The sequence below is a fragment of the Aquila chrysaetos genome, chromosome Z (genome assembly GCF_900496995.4).
Source record: "Aquila chrysaetos chrysaetos chromosome Z, bAquChr1.4, whole genome shotgun sequence".
Lineage (NCBI taxonomy): Eukaryota > Metazoa > Chordata > Aves > Accipitriformes > Accipitridae > Aquila > Aquila chrysaetos.
Genome location: NC_044030.1, coordinates 20,519,204 through 20,542,149, shown reverse-complemented (window position 1 = coordinate 20,542,149; position 22,946 = coordinate 20,519,204). Strand labels below are relative to the sequence as shown.

Sequence of the window (22,946 nt, the reverse complement as noted above, 5' to 3'; positions counted from 1 at the left end):
TAAGGCTGGGGGATTAACTTACTCTGTATGAGATATTGCCATCTACTTGAACTTGATAGTTTTGTTATTTTGATGTCCACAAAGACAAGCGCTTTGCTTGCTGAGCAATAGGAGGTTTGGATCCTTGCCTAACCAAGCTGTAAGTGGTACAGTTGCAAAATAACCTACAAAATCAGGTGTGGCAACACCTGATTTCTAAGTGCCTGGCCAAATAAATGAAATATACTATATCAGGATGCCTAGGGGCCGTAAGTGAATCAGAGAAAGACTATAAGGTGATCAAAAGACAGAGTAACTCATTAAAACCACTGGCCATGAAGCTGTGGCAGGCCTCCTTACCCTTTCTGGAGCTTGCCTGGGAGGCTAGAGCTGGGCACCACATTGACTCAGCTCCTTGCATTGCTCTTGAAAGCACAGAGCAAGGCTCACTGTATTTCTTTAAAATGTGAGTTCCCATCCTTTATCCACAAACTGCTTCTGCCGTGAGAGTGCTCTAACTTCCCAGCTACAGGCTGTTCTGGGATGCTTTCATACAGACACAGGAAAGAAGGATGCTAAAGACAGACCAGAAGAGAATAAATCTCTTGCTACTCTTTGGGCAGGAGGGATGTGAGTGCCAAGCGTTGCTGTTGGTCAGGCTGTTCTGTCTGCACTGTACAGCCCTTGGGCAAAAGTCAGAACAAAGCCTTTGGCAAGGTACCTAATTCCCCTACCTTTCTCATGTAGCCGGGTAACCTTCAGATAGTACCCAAGGTGCCTGGTATTTTCTAGGCACTTGCAGAGGGTGTGGATGGTGTTTTCAGAACTATAGTTTGGGATATATAAGTACCTGGATTACAGGCAGAGACCTGTTTTAGGCCCCTGACTCATCTTTTCAATGTGGTCCAGAGAAGTTGTTGCCAGATACAAACTGATAGGAAAGGTGAAGATAATAGTGTCGCAGCAGTCAGCATAATTATCTCAGGGTAGGCAGGAATGGGAGGAAAAGCAGGAATATTTTTCTTTTGAATTATGATGTACTCTTTCCCTCTATCAACCATCCTTTCCCAGCCTGTTATAGCAGAATAACCACTGCACTGACCTGCGTCCATGAGACTGGTGAGCATGTGTGTGTATGCTTTTGTGTGCATGTTTCTATACTACAAGCCACACGTTTAATGTTGTGTTGGAAGGTTGAATAGGAGCCAAAACAGTCAGAAAGGAAAAAAAGTCCCCCTCTCATGCAACCACTCACAAAGTAACCATGGGGCTGAGCCCAAGCCTGGCTATTAGACATACACCAAATTTTTGGTTAAGTTTCAAATGTAGATACAAGTATTGGCAATTATGACACCTATTAACTGAGAGACCACTTAATTTCCACCTAAGCCATCTGATGGCATTTGAGAGTAATTTAAACAGCCCCAACACAATGTAGATCTGAAGAAGCAATTTAGAAGGCCTCACACAGTTAGATGCCATCAGTGAAAACTGGATCCATATTATGTTTTTTTACAATGTGTGTGTGCCTTCATTTTATTTGTAAGGAGCAAGGTTGTACTACAACATTCAACCTTGTCAAGCACAAGAGTTCATTCTACCACAAGGTTTCCCTATGTGATTTGCTTGGGTGGGGGTGGTAAACAAAACAGTTCTTAAATTCACAAACAACATGAACATCAATGGGTTTCGATATTTCTAAGGTACTGGGTTTTCTGAGTTTGGATAGATAGCCCTCATTGTCACTGGTCTGCTTATTTGCTTCACAGTGCTTTCAAAACATTGACATTGAGGATTATAGACAGGATTGGTTTAATTCCCAAGTTTATGTCAACCTCTGTGAAAGACCCTGGGCGAAGAAAATGCTGAGGGTGTATTTTAGGAAATAATATCTTCATTTGATATTTTCAAAATAAACATTTTAACATTTCATTCAAGAAATACATTTAACACTAGATTTTAAGCTCATTTGAAAGGATTAAACCCTTCCCCCTTCCCCAAAACAGGACAAATGAGATGTCATTGCAGGTATAACATCTATATTCAACCTGAAATGAATGTTCCCCAGTTTTGCATTTCAGTAAGAAACAACGAAAAACACCTGGGTTATTCCAGTCTGAAAGAATCTTTCCTCTAAATCATTTTGGTTGATACCTGAATATTAGATGTTTGTATAACAAGGCAAGTCCTTTAACTATTCTCTAATTTTGCTGAAATGGAAGAGACTGGGGGGGGTCTGAATTTAAGAAAATGGGGTTGGCCAATAATTTTCCTTTTCCTCCTACCTTTTAACTTACTTAAGAGCTTTGTTCCCAGACATAGCAGCCATAGTGGAGACTTCAGTTAGATAAGAATACACAAAAACTTTGCACTGGTGAGGCTGACTTGATAGCTTGTGATGACATGAAAAGAAATCCCTTCTAACTGGACCTGCAGTCCAGGCAATGCAGCTAAAGCTTTGACTACAGATAACCTCACTTAGCATTGTTATCTGTAACGAAAAGCAAATAGAAAAGTCTTCCACCATACATCCAAAGTTACCTAGGACCTACAAAGAAAGCGCCTTCTCACAGGAAAAGCTTTTTAACCAATCACAAACTCCCTCTTAAATAACAATTAACTTGAAATATTTTAAAACCATCATTTTTAAAACCAGCTTCTGAAAATAATATACATGCAAACATACACTTGGTGTTTGACATTGCCTGCTTAATCTGTGCACACTGTAATCTGTCCAAATACCACTTACTAACAACTGCCTTACTGCATTAGAAACAGTGAGACTGCATTCACAGTAGATGCAAGTTAACTGCCCATTTTCACCTATGGAATTGAACTTAGTAATACCTTTAAAATGATGCCTGTTATTTTAAAAATAACTTAGCTAGAGTATAAGTAATTTAGCACTATCCATGCATGGTCATTCTTGCTAATCGTAAAAATATTATTGAAGAGAAGTATGTGCATTACCACAAATACAGACTTTTTTGAGGTACAGAAACCCTATCTCAACAGGCTTTTCCATTTTGCACTTTTTTTGGTAAGCGTACACTCAAAATCCCTTTGTAAACAAACATTTAAAACCTGAATTGCATGATCAAGAGACAGAAATCTTGTTTGTCCCATTTATGGTTCTTGTTTACTACAATTTGTTGAGGGTTTTTCCTAAGCTTACTTAATACCAAGTCTTGGACCCCTCCTTTTCAAAGGAGGATCTAAATGATGATGAGACATCAGGATGAGCTGCAACTACCTCTTTTTCCTCCAGCAGAGAGGATAGATCAATTTCTGGGTAAGTTTTCAGCCCCTCCTCTCTCAAATTCAAGCAGTCCTGCATGGGAGGCGAATCTGCCCTTTTGAACAGCTTGCAGGATCAGGGCATATATGTCCCCTTATCTGACTGGCAGGGATGGGATGATCTGCAGCTCCAGTTTTAGTTTCATGTGAAATTATTAGTCAGCTTACTGCAAATACTTCAACAAGTCTTCCAAAGACAAATTCATACTACTGTTTCTTGAGTTTAAGGAAGAAACTAAATAAAAATCTTACAGGAACGAAATTATGCCATACATCATAAAGAAGCAGTACAAAGCATCCACATTTTTTGTTGCTCTGCCCTGCAGCTTTAAGAATGGGCAGATACATCCCGGAATACTTAAATACTTCAGTATAAGCAGGGCAAAACAAACAAACAAGTCCCAGACCACTGGTTAATTGTAGTACCTACATTAAGCCCTTTCACAAATGAAATTGTGCTGTAGTCAAGACCATTTTGGAAAAGGGAAAAAAAAAAAAACTAAACCAAAGGGGAAAAATAATGACTCTAAATGGGGCAAAATAGCAGATCTATTGGAAACATGACAAAAACAGGATGTTAAGGAAAAAAATTAAGTGGAGTCAACAAGGTTACACATAAGTAACACCTTAACATTAAAAGAAATCTATTTTCCATTTTGACCCGGAAACCTCTTCCATTAATTACTAAAATCTATTTACACAGCAACTAGATAAAATCAATCTGATTGCTCACACTGGTTTTGGCTCACTTTCTATGGGCTCTGAGCATTCAACAGACTGGCTCTAGAGAAGTCGACATTTAGCTGCTCTGAGTTTGCGTGTTTTGCCACCTACAACGCTATCCTAGCCATGATTTCTGGTATGCAAGCTCTTCTGTACTGGATATGCAGCATTTGGTTCCTGGCTCTGTCCCCTTGCCCCCAGCAGAGACATGTATGGAGGCCATGCTTCCTTTCAACCATATATGGAGGCAAAGCATCTCTACTGGTATCTCTACTGAGCTTGTTATGAGGGGTTCTGACAGGCCCCATGGCTGAGCTCTCTTACATTAAACAGACCAAGAGCACAGTATGGCAAAAGTAGAAAAGAAAGACAAACTGAGAAAAGTAGAGGGAGGACAGACAGTCCTTGGAGAACTGGGAGAGACACACACCTTCTTCTACACTTATTCCCATTCATCTTAGGAGCATCAGATAGCTTCCAAAAGAAGTGACAGCAATACATTATACACCACATTGATATTAATAGATTATTTTTCTTCCAGAGTGGGATTGTTCCATGTACAAGATCAGTAAAATTTGTACCTGTCAGTTCAGCAAAGATACAGACACAAATACGGAAGATTTGTATTCTGTCTTGGAGAACACCTCCTGTTAGGTAGGCAGAGTCTTGCACAACAGAGGGTAAAATCTACCGGGATCAGCTGTGCTATGGCTGGAGGTGAGCACAGAAGAAAAATTTCTGACACTCAGGTGTGTGCTTGGCTTTAATTTCAGTAAACAGAAACTGCAGGAATAAGCAGAGTCTGTTTAATTAAAAACCATCTCAACCAGGTGACTTCTTTTTTTTTCTTATATCTTGGACAGCTGAACTCTATCAATTTATTATTATGATCTTACCAAACTTGTGCCACAAGTCAGAGTTGCATTTTCTATGCAGTGATTCTGAGACTAAAGAAAGACACATACTTCTCCCCCTTATTTAACCAGATCTAAATTAGCTTTTATGTGAAGCTCCATCTACCTCAGTGTATAGACATCAAAGAATCATATTCATGTTCTTACAGCATAGCCTGTCCCAGTCTTGAGTGTATTTTCAACTATGGTTCTCTGGCAGCAGCTTGTCATTTAGTTAAAACAATCAAGCTCTCATCAGAGGACAGAAAATTGCTCAAGGCTTGCAAGGCACCCAGAACCAAGCGTGGTTTAATTCTGATTTTAGCCACGCCACTCATGGTTTTATCTGGTGGTCTGACCTCTGCTTTCGAGGGAACCTCCGCTGTGTGCTGGTACGGAGCGGTGATGATAGTGAACAGCAGCGATGCATCTCCCTCTCTAATCTTGGCTGGTAAAGGCTGCTGGCTTCCAGTACTTACTTGAAGGGCTTTTCCCCGGTGTGTGTCCGGATGTGATTGTTGAGCGTTGTGGCACCAGCAAAGGCACGACCGCAGTAGCCACACTTGAAAGGCCTGTCGCTGGAGTGTGTAACTACGTGGTTCCTCAGCTCCGAAGGTTGGGAGAAAGACTGGGAGCAGTGACCACACTGGTAGGGCCTGCAATGGGAAAGAGAAACACCGTGCCATCAGTGCTTTCTATTGGCATGACCAGGAAGCCATATGGGCAGGAACATCTGGTTTTCGCAGTAATTTCCAGAGAGAACTGCGGGTACACTTCTCTGGGGCTTTCTTGGGAGACACATACCCAAAACTTCATGACCTCTTTAGCAAATGTGAAATGCTTGTGCAGGAATTGACTGAGAGTCTATGGGCATCATGCCCCACAAAACGTAATTCAGCAAGCTAATGAGCCTGCACTACACATCATATGCCTGCCTTAGTTCTCCCAAACTCAACGTGGTACTCCTTAGTCACAAAAAAACTCCTCACACATCAGAGCTAAGAGACTCATGAAATCCTCTGTCTGTTGGTGCCAGCTACAGTCTTACCTACAAATGCATGTATGATTGTTATACCTATAACCTAGGTGGATTCTGTGACTGTTCACAATTAAATCCTTCATACTGCTTTGGAGGAATCTAGGTTTTTTGAGATCACCGTTTTCAATGAGAGGCACTGGAAAAAATAACCACCATGTTGGAATTACCTTTCTATTTTCTTACTGCTATTGAAAATATTTGTATTTAATTACCATGTTTCTCCCATCCAGAATGAAAATGCCTTTTCTGTGATCTTGAAATGAAACCCAGAACTTAGGTTTTCAATGCCACAGTTCGTTAAAAACAAACATAACAAGCAAACAAAACTGACCAATATGTTACAAATTCAGAATCATAACAATCAGACTGCAAACACAGAAAGAAAAGGATACAAGACAGCAAGGTGAGACAGGACTGCTGAAATGCAAATACCATTGCTAACTAAAATAAAATGTGAAGAAACAATGCCTATATATTTCTGTCTGGTAAAAGTGATTTAATATCAACATTCTACAGCATTTTTTTCCTTCTCACATTTGATTTAAGTTAGTGACAGAGTCCTACATGCTTATCAGACTTTTTGTTAAGAAAATTAAGAATTTTTCTAGAGGGATATTAATGATTTTTACCCTGCACAACATTTTAAAGCACAACTCTTGATGTCTATGTTTCTAGAGCCAATGGCCAACACCAACTTAATTGCTCTCTCTTTAATAAATGTGTATGTTTAAATAGCTAGAAACCAAAACTAAAGGGAGGGAGACAATGGTGACCAAGCATGTACAATTCAATTAAGTGCAAAATAAAGTGAACAATCTCATTTGTCAAGTGAACTGCTTAATTGTGGCTACTTGCATCACTGAACACAAATACCATTATTTTACAGTGCTTCAGAGCACTGAACCCTGATTGTAGAATTTTTTAGCTTGATTAATAGCTCAGTATTGGTCAATAACTCAATAGCTTACAATTTTAATTACTTACATTTGAAAATCTAACTGCTCTCCAACAAGTTTGTAAGAAATATATAAAAGCTGTGGAAAGGTTACTTAACCTAGATGATGTGGCCCTTAAAAAAATACATGAATATATGTAAAATAATATTTTAAGAAACGAATAAGTACTGAGTATCTGTTTCTCTAATTGGAAGACAAGTAGTAGCATGCCCAGTCTTCTCCTTTCTTGAAGTGCACGGTTAATTTGCACAGAAAATATTTATCAAACTTGACATGAAAGTTTAAGTGCTGGTAAAACAAAGATGATTTGTGAATGCAGACTTATTTGTTCGGGTCTTTTCAAATCAAATATTTTTAAGCAAAAAGAACACATTAAGATATTCTGTATCCAAGAAACATTGATTTTTTTTAATAGTGAAAGGGACCATTAACATCTATTAGCCTCTGGTTATCTATTTTTAACAGCTACCACAACAAATGATACAACACTACATAAATCCAATTAATCTTTTATTTTTTTAACAGTCAATGTGATTAATTTCATACAGTGAAAAATCACACCATAACTTGTCTGTAAATAGTCAAAATTCCAAACAAGTTATAACTGAACATTGTGATGCAAAGTAAAATATTTTTACCCCCTACATTGGCTCAAAACAAATTTATTGTTTACAAAGGATATTAGTATATTTACTCAGAATGCATTTCACTGGCTGATGCTCAAGAAAAAAAGCCCTTTAAAAAATCACATATTGTTAGATCACTTTGACTGTATTTCTTCCATTCATCGATATCTTGGAAGAACAACTATTAAAGAAGTTACCCTCCTCTTTGCAAGGGATGCATTTCTCCAGTTTATACACAGGTGATTCTGATTAATACTGAAATGGGCAGAATAAGTAATTTTTCCAAGCTAGATACGTGGCATATATTAAACAAAGCTCATTTTAAAAAGAAAGCCTATAAATGCATTGAAATACTATAACAGTTTTAAAATGCTGTATTTAATTTACGTAATTGCAGATTCAAATATGCCAAATTTTGACAACGTTTGGATACTACTATTTTTTCCAAGAGCAAAAAAAGTGATTCAGTAAGTATAAAAGTTATCATTTTGTTCTCTGGTAACCATTTTACTCTGCTCAGAAATTTTTCTTGGCAGAAAATAAAATCAATATGTTTTTTTTACAAAAAATGAAAGTGGTGCAGAAGGACTGGACATGAGCAATGCTTGGTTCAGTGAGTACATTGACACAAGCAGAGCAGGCCTGTCTTTGATGTAGCAGTTATGCCTTCTGCCATCACTTTGGTCTGCAATGGGACAATGAATTAAGATGGTGACCTCTTTATAGCAGAGGTTTGCAGGCAGAAGGAACAGGGACATGTTGACAAAAATGGTGGTCCTCATAGGCTGTATTTTCAAAGATGTGCTGCTAGACTGAATGCAGTCCCAGCCCAGAAAAACTAATTTCCACTGGAATAACCAAGAACATATTGTACCTTCTTTAGCTTCAAGGTATCCATGTGAATATAAGCATAGCTGTGTCACAGCACGGACGTGTGTTGATGCTGCAGAAAATTAATGTTTAAACAACATGGATGTCAGTCACTTCATATGTGAAAGCCTACATAACTAAAATATTCCTTTGCAGATGTACAGGCAGATTTGCAAGCGTGAAAGTAATCAGTTTGATGAAACAGGTGTACCAGGGCCTCAAAGCACAGTTCAGCTGACTATCCGAAGAAATATTTTTTTCTATAAAAATTTGTCTTCCAGCTATCATGTACCAGAAACAACATAGTTTGGAATGTCTTCATCATTGCATTTTATACAAAGGATCTTGTAGGCCCTTCCAGACGTAAATCAAGCCTGATCAAAATCTTCTCATATAGAATTTTTAAATTACATTTAAGAACAGCTAAACTGATGTATAGCAATGTGCAGATGAGAATGATGTGCTGACAGCCATCAAAAGCAGTTCTAATGTTTTTCACTAAACACCTAGCTACATATTTTTCTAGTTCTCTGTCTTCCTGTCTGAGCTTAAAGAAAGGAAATCTACTTACCTAGAAGCAAATTCTCCTGTTAGAAAAATTACATTGTTGCCATTAACTCCACACACCATCAATCAGCTATCTAGGTTTACTAACATATGGAGTGCACCAGCTTTTTCTACAGACCCTAATCTTATAGTCCTGACTATATGGTGGCCCATTATAGGAACACAGGCCATTTAAATGAAATTCAGAAAGGAGTAACTGTAATGTAACAGTTTTCGGGTTTTGTAGTTATTTAGATTTTGAGCTTTTCCAAGTTTTTCAAGTTACATATTCAAAATGAAACCAGATAAGAATACTTTTTGCTCCCCAATTTAGACAATCTCTTGAATGATTTTGATGTTTGGTGATGTCTTTTCCCATGTTACAATTTTCTCACTTTTGTAGCTGATTTTTTCTAGGTGAAACTCCATCATATAGAGGACCAGTACAAAACCCATGTTCCCCTATGAGGCTTATTGAACCTCACCAAAGCTCATGCTTTGTGCAGGGGATGGAGATCCTGAGACATGCACAAAACATGTTAAGGGATAATAATAGAAAAATCCATATCTTTACACCTGGAATAGCTGCTGACAGATAACTGTGCATTTAGATTGATTCTTTTTAGATTTTCATTTTGCAAAAGTGACATAGCCTTTAATTATTTATCTTGTACTATTCCTCTGCTAGAACAATATACTTTCCAACTCCTGACTCCTAAGTACATCTAGGCAATATAAATTTTTTTTCTACATCGCAAATAATACATGGTCTGAATTATTAGAATCCTGAAAAATCTTGTAATTATTTTCCACTGAATTTTCAAATTCTTTCCTTTATGTTGAACAGGTTTCTAGTAAGGCCTCTTCAGAAGTGAATTTGCTGTTTTCAAGGGGGATGTGGAATCCCAGCGCAATCCTTAGAAGAGGAATTGCTTGTAATGGTGAGCTCCTGAATACCTGTAACACTATCATTGAAACACTGTCAGATCAGGGAGACAGAATAGCACATTGCTGTAATTTTTTCTCCTTAGAAGAAGTTAGAAAAGCACCAGCTGAGAGAAGAGAGACTGACATGTGGCTGAAAGTGCTTCTCCTTGTTGAGGACTAAGAAGTAAAAAAACAACTTGATTGATGTCAGGGTCTCAAAGTGTGGGACACAGGGCTCCACTGAACCCAGGGCAGGGTTTCACGGCGTGATAGGGGGAAGGCTGGTCACACCACAGCCCCTGCAAAAAAGTGAAAGCAGGGCACGTTGAAATGGGGACCAGCACCAGCTTTCAGGGCCAGGCCTTTGTACAACACACAGCATTAACAGCACAGCTGCAGTCAGAGGAGTTAGGTCACAGTTGCCTAATGGAAAGGTATTTTGGAGGGATGCCGCCTTCTAGCAAGTTGAACTGAGAGGGTGGAGAACAAAGTGACACCTAAGGATGCTGCTAGCTTGCACACAGAAGCATCCCTAGCATCAGCGTGGCCATGGGTGTGTTACATTCACTGCCTCTGGACTCTATATCCCCTGCTGCCTTGGAGTTCCCCTTAGGCAGCACGGCTACTGCCCCGAGCACTTCGGGCACCACGCAGCAGCAGCGATGGCTAAGCTGGACCCACTGGGGGTTCTGGGATCGTCTCTTACAAGTGTTTGTGAAGGAACTAGCAAAAGCAAAAAGTTAGCACACTTGAAGTGTTTTCAAACTTCTGAAGCTGTTAGTGAGAAGTGCCGCTCTGTGCACACTTTGTTCTTACTAACTATGAGTACTGGGAGTTTGCAAACCTTTGTGAAAAGATCATGCAGGAACAAGCATTAAATTCAGCATGATGTTTAAGTTTTCTTTAATTGAGTAATATTCCATAGCCTCTCTATAAACAGAAATAGACAACTCTTGCTCACAACATTTACTTTTTTTACGTCTGTTTTGGGAGATGTTTAAATTAATTAATGGACTGGAGGAGAACATCAAGGTCAAAGACACAGAACCTATAAAAAAAAAGAAAAACACAAAATGGGCTGAGCCATGATCTTAGAGAAAAGAACTTATTAAATTCCCAGCTTCAAACTTCAAGGTCCTGCTTTTAAATACACCTCACAATTTAATATTGAGGTGCTACAGCGAAATGTGAGTACAATAATATCTTTTGAGTAAATAAGAATTGTGAGGGCCAGATAACACAATCTATCAGCCACAGATACACTTATAGAGTGGGTCTTCCCTCAGATTATCAGCTTAAATACATGGCAATCAATGAGAATATAGATCACACCGATCTACATATTGTATATGAAAATGTGCCACAGACAGCTCTTAGGAACTGCAGCCATCTGCCTTCCCTCAATACCAATACATCCTGAATCTGGTGATCATAGTGAGAAAGAAGAAAGACGTCATTAAAAGAAACTGCACTATTATCAGAAAAGTGGTTGCAGTTCAAAAAAATAAAATTAAAATATTGCTCTAAAAATTATTCGCTCTCATCAAAGGCTTTTGATTACCCCTTTCTGAAGCCCCCCAAATAGGATTGTTGGGAATTTCTGCAGCAGGGGAAAGAAAAAAACAAAACCAAAACAACAAAACAGAAGAGAAAATAGATTTCTGACTCCTGCTTCAATAAGTAGTTATTCAAACTGCTTCTGTCTGGGCAAGGCTTAAAAAAAGTCCCAAAGGCTGAGAAAGTCCCAGAATTCAAATCTTGATGGTTTTAAATATTCACCTCCCACCCCACTCCAACCCCAATTACCATTAAGTTTAAAGAGAAGCCCTACAAAATATAACAAGCTAAAAAAATCTCATTGGAAAGGGAGAAGTGAATTATAAGTAAACCAGTAAATAATTTAAAATTAATTTTATTTTGAATTAAAATCCTAATCTTAATAATAAATAACAAACACAGTAGATTATTTTAATAATTCTCCCTATTTTGGATTCATCATTTTTTTAAATTATTTTTATTTATTAAATCATCTGCCTGTTAAATAGGACCATTTCTTTCTTACTACCTAACAGAATTAAGTATATTTTGGCCTTTTTTAATGTCTGCTCTCATTCAGGTGTTTTCTGAATCTAAGTGGCTTGAAAGCAATTTCTTTTTTTTTTAATTTCTCAAGCCCCAAGTAGTCTGTTTTTCTCAAATTTCAGTCCATGAATTGGACTCCTTTATAGATTCAAAGGCGTTTTCCCTGCACCTCTTGCTGTAGGTAGTCAGCATTGTTGAAAAACAAATACCAAGCCAGAACAGATAGTCTAAAGTAATTTCCTAGAGAAGACAGGCCCTGCTGCTTCAGTCACATCAAAGATACAGTGGCTGGTGTGCTCACAAATTGCTGACAATAAATGGGGAGCTGTTTATCAGCCAGAGCAGTGCTGCAGATATCGTTGAGAAAATACAAACCAGAGAGTTGCACCCAGTACTTCAGGCTGGCAAGCAGGTATTCTTTCACAAATCATACCCTATTTTCTTGTCTCCAGGAAATCTTGTACAACACTTTAGGAATTTTTCATTTGGAGAAATGCAATATGGTTAAGAAACCAAAGACCACTCTTTTTCAGCCACTGTATCACTAAATAGCTGATCTACTGGTACCTGCTAAAAGACAAAAATCTGCCTGTGATATAAGCTCGACCTGTAATGATTTCTAACCAGGGATATGAGAACCCAGATCCTAGGGCAGTTATGATCTGCAGTAACTGTTATTCTGGTAATTTCAAACACTGAATGAATTGCAGTGAGCTTAAACAGATTCATGTGACTGACATCCCACATAATGCTCTGAAGACAACCTATTGGGAAATGCTTTTACAGCAGTTATGTTGATGGCACACCTCACGGGAACAAAGGCGGCATTACAAAACTAGCCTCCACAAGGAGTCTGCACAATTTATTTAATGAAAACATAGAAATGTAAGCCATTTTTCAGTACAGAGGGAACACAGGTGTCACAGAACAGAGCACTGCATTATCTAGTATTTATGCAACAGATTGATCCTAAGTGTATATTGCAAGCTCATTTAGCTTTTATGCTCTCTATATAACACAAGAGAAAAAGTTTCTTGAAAGGATTCATAAAACCCAACAAGCCAAAGAGGAAATCAGCTAAATTAGCCAGTATCAATATTGAGAAAAAGGCGTTAGCTATTATGTTTTGAATCTTCCTGAAAGCTTCTGGGATTCAACACACAACTCAGAGTCTTCACTTACCTCCTCTCCACCCCAATCCTCCCCAAATCTGCTGTCCTTTCTCTAATCACCCTTTGCTCTCTGTGCTCCTGGGGACCCTACTTGTCTTCTGATCTAGATAATTTTCCTACTATGCTGTAGTGTATTCTGAGCTAAAAATGCTCTACACTTTCTTGTTGGAGCTATTCTGCATTGACAATTCAGGTAAGCACGGAAGAGAAAAAACAGTAACACATCATGAATCAGCAACCTACTAATGAGGGTGTTCACTTCTAATGGGGAAGACTTAAAACACAGCCTGTGTTTCAGGCAATACTTAACACAAGATACTTAGGAGACAATAAATAAAAATAAATGAAACTAAATAAAAATTTAAAAAAAAAACCCAAATCTCTCACCTCCAAGATGACAGACCTAATTGTAGGATAGACTTATCCTCATTTCTTCTCTCTGGCAAAAAGAAAATTTAACTATCCCTTACAATGCAGAATAGCCCCATTAGGGGAGACTCTTCTTGCATTAACTGTTATCTGCAGCTTGGTTCTTCATAAAGGAAGACACAGGTTCAAGTGAAGGAAAGGATGAAATCTAGGTGTCACACCTGGTTGGATGCATCACTGAAAAAGTATGTAGGGGAGCCTCACAACATATCTCTTCTAGACTCCCTGATGCACCATTTAATGCTTTACAGTATGCTTAGGATGCTTTAATGCTGGAAATGTAAGAGTCCATGAAACTTAGGAGAGCAGAGCTTTTGGGACCTACATTCTACATTGTGGCACTTAAATTGGCCGTGTGTCTTAAAGCTTCCTTAACATGGCATTTGTTTCTGCTAAGGCCAGCATAAAATTCAGAAAATGTTTAAAAGGCTTGTTTGCATTCACATTATCAACTCTTTAAATTCTACGAAGATTTGCACAGAATCCCGTTTGCGCCTAGCATGCTTGACGTTTCTTCCTAGAAAACTGGATTTATGCTCCAGTATCTCCACACCCACAGAATCACACAAGCACATGTGTACACGTAGATAACCACATACACAAAGAGACATAGACATGCACAGACACATGCACAGACTCACTGATGACTATTTTTTGGTAGTGTTTGGTCAAATGTAATTCACAATTAAATGCTGCTTTTAGAAAAACCTTCCAGGGACTCAGCTGTTCTGCTCAAACCTTCTTCACAGCTGAAGAAAAGACAAAACATGGGCAGCCTTTTTTATTGAATTAATTTGATTTTTGTCTTTTGTCCTGCTAGCTATCAAAATTGTCAAATAAACCAGCTTTGATTCATAAATAATGGTTCCATTATATTTACTGTGCCACCGGTCAGGGTACCTGAAATTTTAATTCACTTGTTCAGCTAAATTTCATCCTCAGTTCACGGCCATAAAATTCTGTATTGACAAACTTTCAAACCAACTTTGACTCTGAGGTATCTAGTCAACATTTTTCTTCTGTGTGGATATTAGTTTATTGAATAAGTGGCATCTGTTTTCCTCCACATCACTAGTGGAGTAGGTATTTCCTTTTGACAGCTTTGCACGATTTATGGGTTTGCATGCTCTGAAGAAAAATAGTACTAAGCAAAAAATTCCAATTCATTACCTCTTAGTACTTAATTAAGTTCATACACATTGCACACTATAGGTGAACCCTGAAATGACTGTGACAGCCACTGAGCAGCAAGTTAGATTATCTCTGGAAGACAGAGAGACTTTTAATTATCTTGACCTCATTTTTCCATCTATGATATTCATAAATTTTCCTTCTATTTTGTTGCCTCCATCAGATGTACCAAACCATTCTGAAAACAAGATTAAATCCTTAGCTATTTCCTTTTATCTGTACACTTAGGCACCAAATGTTTTTACAAATAGTGAAGTCAAGCAATGTTTTTTATCGGCTTACTTCACGCAGCTGCAGATGAATTATGTTGTACAGGCTCCTCCTAATAATGGTTTGGTTTTGGAAATGATAACAGCTTGATAAAAGAAGAAAGCAGTGGATCTGGCTATCAGTAGATACAGAAATAAAGAGAGCCTGGGCTTTACCTGTCAGGGTTCTGCGTACACACATGCATCTGTAAGAGGATCCGCTGGGTGAAAGTCTTAAAGCATTGCCCACATTTCCAAAGATGCCAGTCACTGAACTCAGAATTTAGTTGGCTTGTTGAAGTTGGGCTTGCAAGAACTCGTTGGTTTTTGACACTGATCTGGTTAAATCCTGACTCGATGGACCCAGACTTATCCAGGAGAGAAAAATTTCTGCTACACGGAGTCTGTGGAAATACTATGGATCGCTGTGGAGTGGCAGGGGATAGTTTGCTACTTTTATTAAATGGCTGTAGGGTGTCTTGTCTGGACATGGCCTCCATTACAGTCGAAGGGACATTCACTGGGAGAAAACAAGAAAAGTAAATAAGATCCTTTTTATGCCTTTCAAAAACTAATACAGTGTTGGGAGACACCAAAAAAATACCAACATCCATTTTCTTGACACTAGAATTAAACAACTTTATTTTAACAATGCACAAAAGAATGGGCTTGAATGAAACAGTGATCTGAATGGACGATGCTGTTTCTGTGACACTGAAATGAAAACTCATGCAAAGGGGTGTCTGAGACTGAAAGGACTCAGAGAAGACTGACTGTGATATACATTTATTGCACAATGGGATTGTCTTCTGAAAGAAAATGCTGCTGTGCTTCTGATATCCTGACTCTGCATGTTGCAGTCAGAATGTCCAATTGCTATATCACAGACAAGCATGAATTTTGAGAGCACAGGGGAAAAAATCCTTGCTTGGACACTCCTTGAGATACAACAGGGCTTAATATCTACTGCAGCAATAGCTCCCTTATCTTCTTGAAGGGCAGCCACTAAGGATATTATACTATTACATCTCACAAACAGTCACACAGCCAATACAGTAGTATCAAGCCAGTGACTTCACCATGGCTCGTGTGATTAAGGCTAACAGCAGTTGGATCACCATGAGACAATGCAAAGTATAAGCAGACGTATCTTTGTGCATCAATTTCTCACCTACAAAATAGGAACAAAACCTGTTTCTAGTCCCATGAAGGTCTTATGATCATCAATTAACTAGGGCTTATGAGGCACTCCGATATTTCAGCAACAAGTGCAATATGCTGTTCTCACAAAGAAGTGATTTAGTGCTGAATTTGGATGTTGCATAATAAGGAAGGCAGGAGGTCAAACATGTAGAAGAAATCTGAACAGGTGCCTCACTCCCTGAGTACCATCTAGATTATGCAGTGAATGAAGCAAGGGTCCTATGGAAAAATGGGGTCAGCACCACATTGCAAAAATAAGCAAAATTTAGGCCACCTGGGCCCAGTACCTTCTCATGCTTTCTAATTTTGGCATGCTCAACCTCATGAGATAATATTTTAATGGAGATTTTTAAATTAAATATGTTGTATGCATATGTCTACGTCTACATATATTCACACATTTAGTTATTGTCACAAAGTGTTTACATGTATATAGCCACACGTAGGTACATAGCACCTACTAAACAGGTGATTAGAAATTGCAACTCTGTTTAATTAAGTCATCATGACAGATTTCTAAGAGCAAATATGAGAATTAAATTTCAATCGTGAGCTGGAATAATCCAACATTATTTAACATACAATAAAAATGTAATACAAACTAATGTTTTGGTAATACCTTAAATAATGCCAGTTACTTCACAGAGTTATATACTAATATATTCCATTAATCATAATGACTCCAATATTATAATATTACATGCTATTTAATTTAGTTAAGTTGAGGTCCTTCCTAGGCTATTCTTTTCTGGAGTATATGAGGACCTGATTTCCAAGTAGAGTTACATCCATGGGGATGTCCCTTACAAGCTTCCAGACATATAATACATCTTCTATGTCTCTTCAGTACAAGGGGCAATTTGTATAATTTCATTTTGCCCCAACATTCTCACAGAAGCAGCAGATCTTTTTTTTTTTTTTTTTTTTTTTAAATTGTATTCATAAAAGTCCACAGAAGCAATAAGATCAGGATATTAAAGACCTAAGGAATATAGGCAGAGTTTGTACTGGGTGAAAATTACCCTTTGCAGAAGATAAGCAGAAGGTCTATTCAGAGGGCTTAAGTGGCACTTAAGTCATATACCAGCCTGCAGCTGGCTCCATGCTCAGAGATGAATTTCATCTACTCATGTCACTCTCTCTGTGGATGAAACTCTGGTTTCTCTCACAGCAAAATAGCAAGTGACAATATTTAGAGATTTTAGCCATAACGCTTTGCTTTTACAGTAAAGGTTTTGTAAGCTTCAGCTCATGAAAGAAAAAATAATATTTCTATATTGCACACTGCAGAGCATGAGTTTTATTAGCAAACATTACTGCCAGTAATTAAATTTCTTTTAAACTTTTCTCAAGCCTAACAGATTTGAAAACTCAAGATGAGAAAGGATGTTTATTTTTGACAGTTTAATCCCTGCTATCTTGCTGTTTTATTGCTGCGTGGTTCAGTATTTAAGTTGCTATGAGACACGAGTTCATCCTAGCATTGCTGTTTAAGTATCCAAGTACTTGACCAAAAAAATACATCTTATATGTAATTCATTAAGCGTGGGCAGCCACAAGGTTACTTTAGACCAAAGTCAACCAGGCATCCATTATTGGTTTCCTCCACCAGGTAGATACACATAGCTGTCAAAATGGAAGAGAGGTCTTTGATGCAAGCTCAAATCAAGTTCCACACACAAACAGTGAAACTGAAGGGTGTGCTTGGATCACCCATTCCCGTTACAGACAAAGGTATCCAGCACTAGATTGCACTGGGTCTATGTTATAAGTTACATGCTTAATTTTGTGACTATTCCTGGGAAACTAAACATAAAATACTGAGAAGGGGTACAAGAATGGATGGAAATGGGGATGGCCAGGATGGTATGGAGGTTCATTGTCATTTCAGGCTACTTAAACTCAGTTTGTATGTAGAGAAGCTGGCCTTTACCTTTTAACCACAAGGACCTCACCTCTACAGTAAGTCAGACAAAGCTTTTCTCGACTTTTCTCAGTGGTAATAGAATGAAGAACCACTAGCAGAGGCCTCATGCACCTGCAATGCATTACTGTTTTGGCAAGACAGTGTCTTGTGACAGGTCTGATAACAGTGGAGAGGGCCAAGCAAATCAGTTAAGGATAGACTAGGAATGAATCACTTAGAAGGAAGAGTGATTCTATACACTACCAAGCTATGTGGGACTGCCATGGTGGGAAATCTGCTATTTAATTGCACATACCTGCACACTTCCAAACACCTCCATTTATTTAGGTAACCATACCATGATTTTGCACAGCTTAAGTGTATCAGATTCAGGGTTTTATTTTGTACAGATCAAGCTTACCTTAAATATATAACCACTTCAGTTTAATATGTCTTAAAATACTATAGGAATATAGCTGATTAGGTATGAAACAGGAATTCTGGCTTACACAGGTAGAAATGAAAGGAAGAACTTACAATTTTCATCTTGTGCAATGCACTGGAGAGGGATTCCAAAGAAAGATGTGTAGCTATCATTGTACCACACCAACAACTCGGTGCCCCTGGGGATATCTATACAAGCCCGGTAGAATATATTTGACCTAATCGGGAGAAAAAGAAAAAAATGCCTAATTTAGGAATAGAACATTCTCCTCTTATCATACATAGTATTACAGTAGAAATCCATTGTTTTGGAAGGATTTCTGCAGATAACTAAATGAATGACTGACTTACCAATTATTTTAAAACCAAACCTATCATTAGGGAAGGACTTTGTTCCTGTAGCACAGGGTTTACAGGCACTTTGTACCTAGCATATTTTAAACACTAAGATTTTACAAGCACCAAGATTTTATGAAAAGACGGCTATTTTCTTGCAATGTCCTTTTTAAAGTGATTTTAGAAATGCTACGTTTTGCTCACATAGTACAAACATCAGTCTCATACGCACAGTTCACTAAGTTCAGCCATTTAAACAGCTTTGCATTTGTCATCTAAGCTAAAGTTAACATATTTTAAGGGTAAATAGACAACAGTTCTCTCATTTGAATAAGTTCTTTTAGCAAGAGGTTTGAAGTAGCATGACATGGCCTTTCATTACAGCAATATACCACCAAAAAGAGAGATATTGGATTGTTGAGTAAAAGAGACTTTGGCTTAGGGGAATAAAAAAATGCAGTTAATCTGAACATACAACCATAAAATCTTCCCCTGTATAGAACATGAGGGTAACGTCGATGATCTTTCAGTAAGTATAAATTTGTGTTACCGTAAATGTCATATCTTATCACATCACTCTGTGGGAAAAGACTGTGGATATTCCTACACCACTGAATTGGGAGTTGGGGGCAGAGACGGGGGGGGGGGGGGGAATACTAGAGTCCCTAGCATCAAAAGCAAGAGCCTTATCCTGATCTTGGACTGATGTAAATAGCTTCAGAGTGATACTTCTACAGTTAACAGATTTACATGGGGGCAAAAACTGTGTAAGATTAGAATCAGGCACAAGATAAAATAAAAATGTTATCAGTTTGTAGTGGCTTTTCCCTTAGGCTTCACATGGAACAGTAAAACAGACTCCTGTGAGATGGATAGAAATTCAATATATACAAGAAGAACACTCCACTCTCGCTGAAGGATTACATACCAAAATGATACAGTCAAAGTACCAAGAAATGACCATTTTTTATAACAGCTTATGTAAGGCAGAAAAACATCTATAGACCAAAAAAAAATGTTAGGCCTCAACCGGTTTTCTGAGTGAAGAATTGCTACAAACGTTAGCCTGAAGTTCAAGATAAAAGTGTTTAGGGTTGGTAGGCCTTAAATTTAGACTTTCTATAAAGAATTGGCTGTAGCGATGCAATTTGTTCCTTGTATAACACTGCAGACATAAGGAGAATCTTTTACCACATTTTTCATGGCAGTGAGATATGCACTTGTCAACATATTTTGTCACCGCAAAGTGGCTCTTGGCAACAGGATCATAAAGATCAATAAAAAAGTGCAGATTCTCAATATTTTACTAGCAGCTGCAAAAATTTCATTTATCTTGTTATTTTCCTCGCTTACTGCCACCCTGTCTCAGGAGGGCACTGCTAGCTAAGCAGAATGGTTTTCCTACCCTTCTATGAATATCTGACAAAAACTCTCCCCTTTGTGTCTCCTCTTCTCTTTCCCTCCTCCTCCTCCTCCTCCTCTCCTCTTCTCCCTCTCTTTCTTCCCAGAGCTGAGCATTTCATTAATTCTTTCCACTGTTACATAAAAATGAAAATCGGAGCCATGCTATAAATTACCAGCATCTCCTAACTTGAGAAAAATTGAGTCTACTTTGTACTTCACCCTTGTAACATTTCATCTCTCAGTTTGGCTTCCCTTAACATAAACACAGCAGCCCAGCAAATGAATGTGCTAAAACCAAATGACACACTTTGCCGCTGAAAGAGCAGAACTGTTTTTGAGCAATGGGTGGTCTGTGAGGCTTGGAGTAGGCAGGGAAAAAAAAGTGTAAGCGTACACCGTCCCTTACAAGCGTGCAGAGCTTCCAAAACTCGCAGAAATCTCTGCATGCTGAAGTACATCAAAGGGATTTTTCCCTTTTCGGATAATATTTCCTTTGCTGACATGTATTTAGTATTGTGGTTGGATGACTCATAAAGATAGCTTCATGGCGTCCCAACGCAGTTGAAGCAGAACACATGCCAACAAACATTATTGTCAGCCTCAAAATAAAAACAAAACGTTCAGCTAAGGGTCAATCAATCAAGAGCACTTTGAAGAAAATTCCATTTAGATATTACAAATCATAACAGAATGAATTTAAACCAGCTGACTTTCTGTGAGGAGGACGTCCATGTACAATAAAAATTAGGCTGGTTTTTCAGTGTCCAACTTTTCTATTTTCTTACACTTGGATGCAGTCACTGGTGATGGATGCCAGTTTTTTAAATTGTGTTTTTGTAGTTCATTTTATAAAGATCTGAAGTAATCGAAAACAGATCAACAGAGTGAACTCTAAGTAAAAACTGCATCATGAAAGGAGAGTTGTAAAATCCACTTAATATTGACAGATGTGTAATGACTTTCTCATGCTTACTTTTCATTTAGGTTTGTCATCTATATATATATGTACGCATTTTTTTTTCCTTATTTTTATATATATATGTGTGCGCACACACCACCACACTGAGAAATAGTTCACAAGATACCTACAAAAATACCCTTTCATCACAGCAATCTTTATTCATTATCCAGTGTGTTTATTTAAAATCTGATGGGATTTTAGCTATAGATATCAGATATTTAAGGGTATAATAAAAGATTTGTAATGTATAAATAGGATTGTTATTTTTTTAACTGCGGCATTATTTAGTCAACTGGCCAGAGAATAAAAAAGCTGAAAATGCAATTGAACAATTTTACCATTGTTAAATTGGAACCCTATGGGGTAATCAAACTTTATATATCTTTCATTTTAGCTTGCTTTTGTATGTTTTATTTTTAATTTTAAAGGTACTTTAAATAAGTTTAAGATTCTTCCTAAAGAAAAGGAACTCCACTCTCTAAATCAACTAGCGAAAATCGGGATTGCTCACAGCGACTGGCAAGCCTGGGGCATTCTTTGATGTGCTTCCTACCATGTTTAATAAGGCCAAGCAGTTGCTTCTGATTCTGAGGCAAAAGGTTTGTTTATAGCTGAGATCATGTATTTATGTAATGCATTGTCTGCGTTTTCTGGATCTGTTTGCGAGTAGAGAGTAAAATGCACCATAATTTCTTTACATTTTTCTTCACATTTTGACTTTCTCTAGCCAGCGACATAAGAGACACAAACACTAGCAAGCTTGGCTAGCAGGTGCACTCAACATATAAACTTTAGGTGTGTACTTGTCTCATGACTGACTCTCAGAAAGCCTTTGGGTTCAAAACTCTTCTCCTGCCATTTCTGCCCTTCCTCTCACACGCGCATCTTTATTAAGGGTGGAAGATTGCTTGCCTTGCCTTGCTTCTGACCAGACCACTCAAAAATGTGCAGAGGACTCTGTGCAGTGTGGTTGTTGCACAAGCGACTCAGGGCTGTACTTGTTCCCAGGAGCTCCAGGTCTAGCATGCTTACTTCAACGGCCTCAGCTCAGGGCAACCAAAGTCAAACCCATCCTCACTACACTCTGCAACTTTTGTATTGCTCTGCATGAGCACGTTCACAAAAGCCCTGCTAGTGTCTTTGCAATTAAAGGCCATAGTACTGGTGACAGTTACAGTCTGACTTTTCACTAAAAACATTTTCATTTTGTTGCATTGAGTAAATAAAAATGTACTTTACCTGTACTGAACCACTGTTAAGTTCTGCTCCCCGCAGTGCCTTGCACATCGGATATACCTCATCCAGCTTGACTTACTGGGTTCTCCACCATCAATAAAGTGCTGCAGTGTCCCGTCTTGGTCATATATCTGGGGGAGATGTCACAAGGTCAAGTAGTTAGAACAAATCATCAGCAATCATTTTCACTGCTTTGCTGATGTCTCTCTGTGCCTTTTCCAGGAATTTATTGTCATGAGATTTGTCATTGCGTACTGATGCTCTTAGAAATCTACATGGAACAGCAGAAAAGTATTTTGGGGGATGCAAGTTTATCATGTTTCTTTTATCGAGCCAATCTTTTTGTATTAAACATATTTGTGGTGTCTCAAAGATGTGACCATGTTTCCCAAAGAATATTTAACCTATTTTGACAGGCTGGCCTTAAATAATGAACTGCCAGATAAACAAGAAAATCTGGACGTAAAGCCTGCATTGA

General features: G+C 38.2%; 1 protein-coding gene across 1 annotated transcript in view; it reads right to left on the bottom strand.

Moving 5' to 3' along the window:
* The window catches only part of PRDM6 (PR/SET domain 6), a 77,499-nt gene that overhangs the window by 4,559 nt on the left and 49,994 nt on the right, over window positions 1–22,946 (bottom strand). The window contains exons 4-7 of the mRNA XM_030005673.1: window positions 22,472–22,599; window positions 18,625–18,749; window positions 15,156–15,498; window positions 5,372–5,548 (exon numbers count right to left, since the gene is read on the bottom strand). Of these exons, the coding sequence (XP_029861533.1) occupies window positions 5,372–5,548; window positions 15,156–15,498; window positions 18,625–18,749; window positions 22,472–22,599 (773 nt within the window). The remainder of the gene's footprint in view (window positions 1–5,371; window positions 5,549–15,155; window positions 15,499–18,624; window positions 18,750–22,471; window positions 22,600–22,946) is intronic.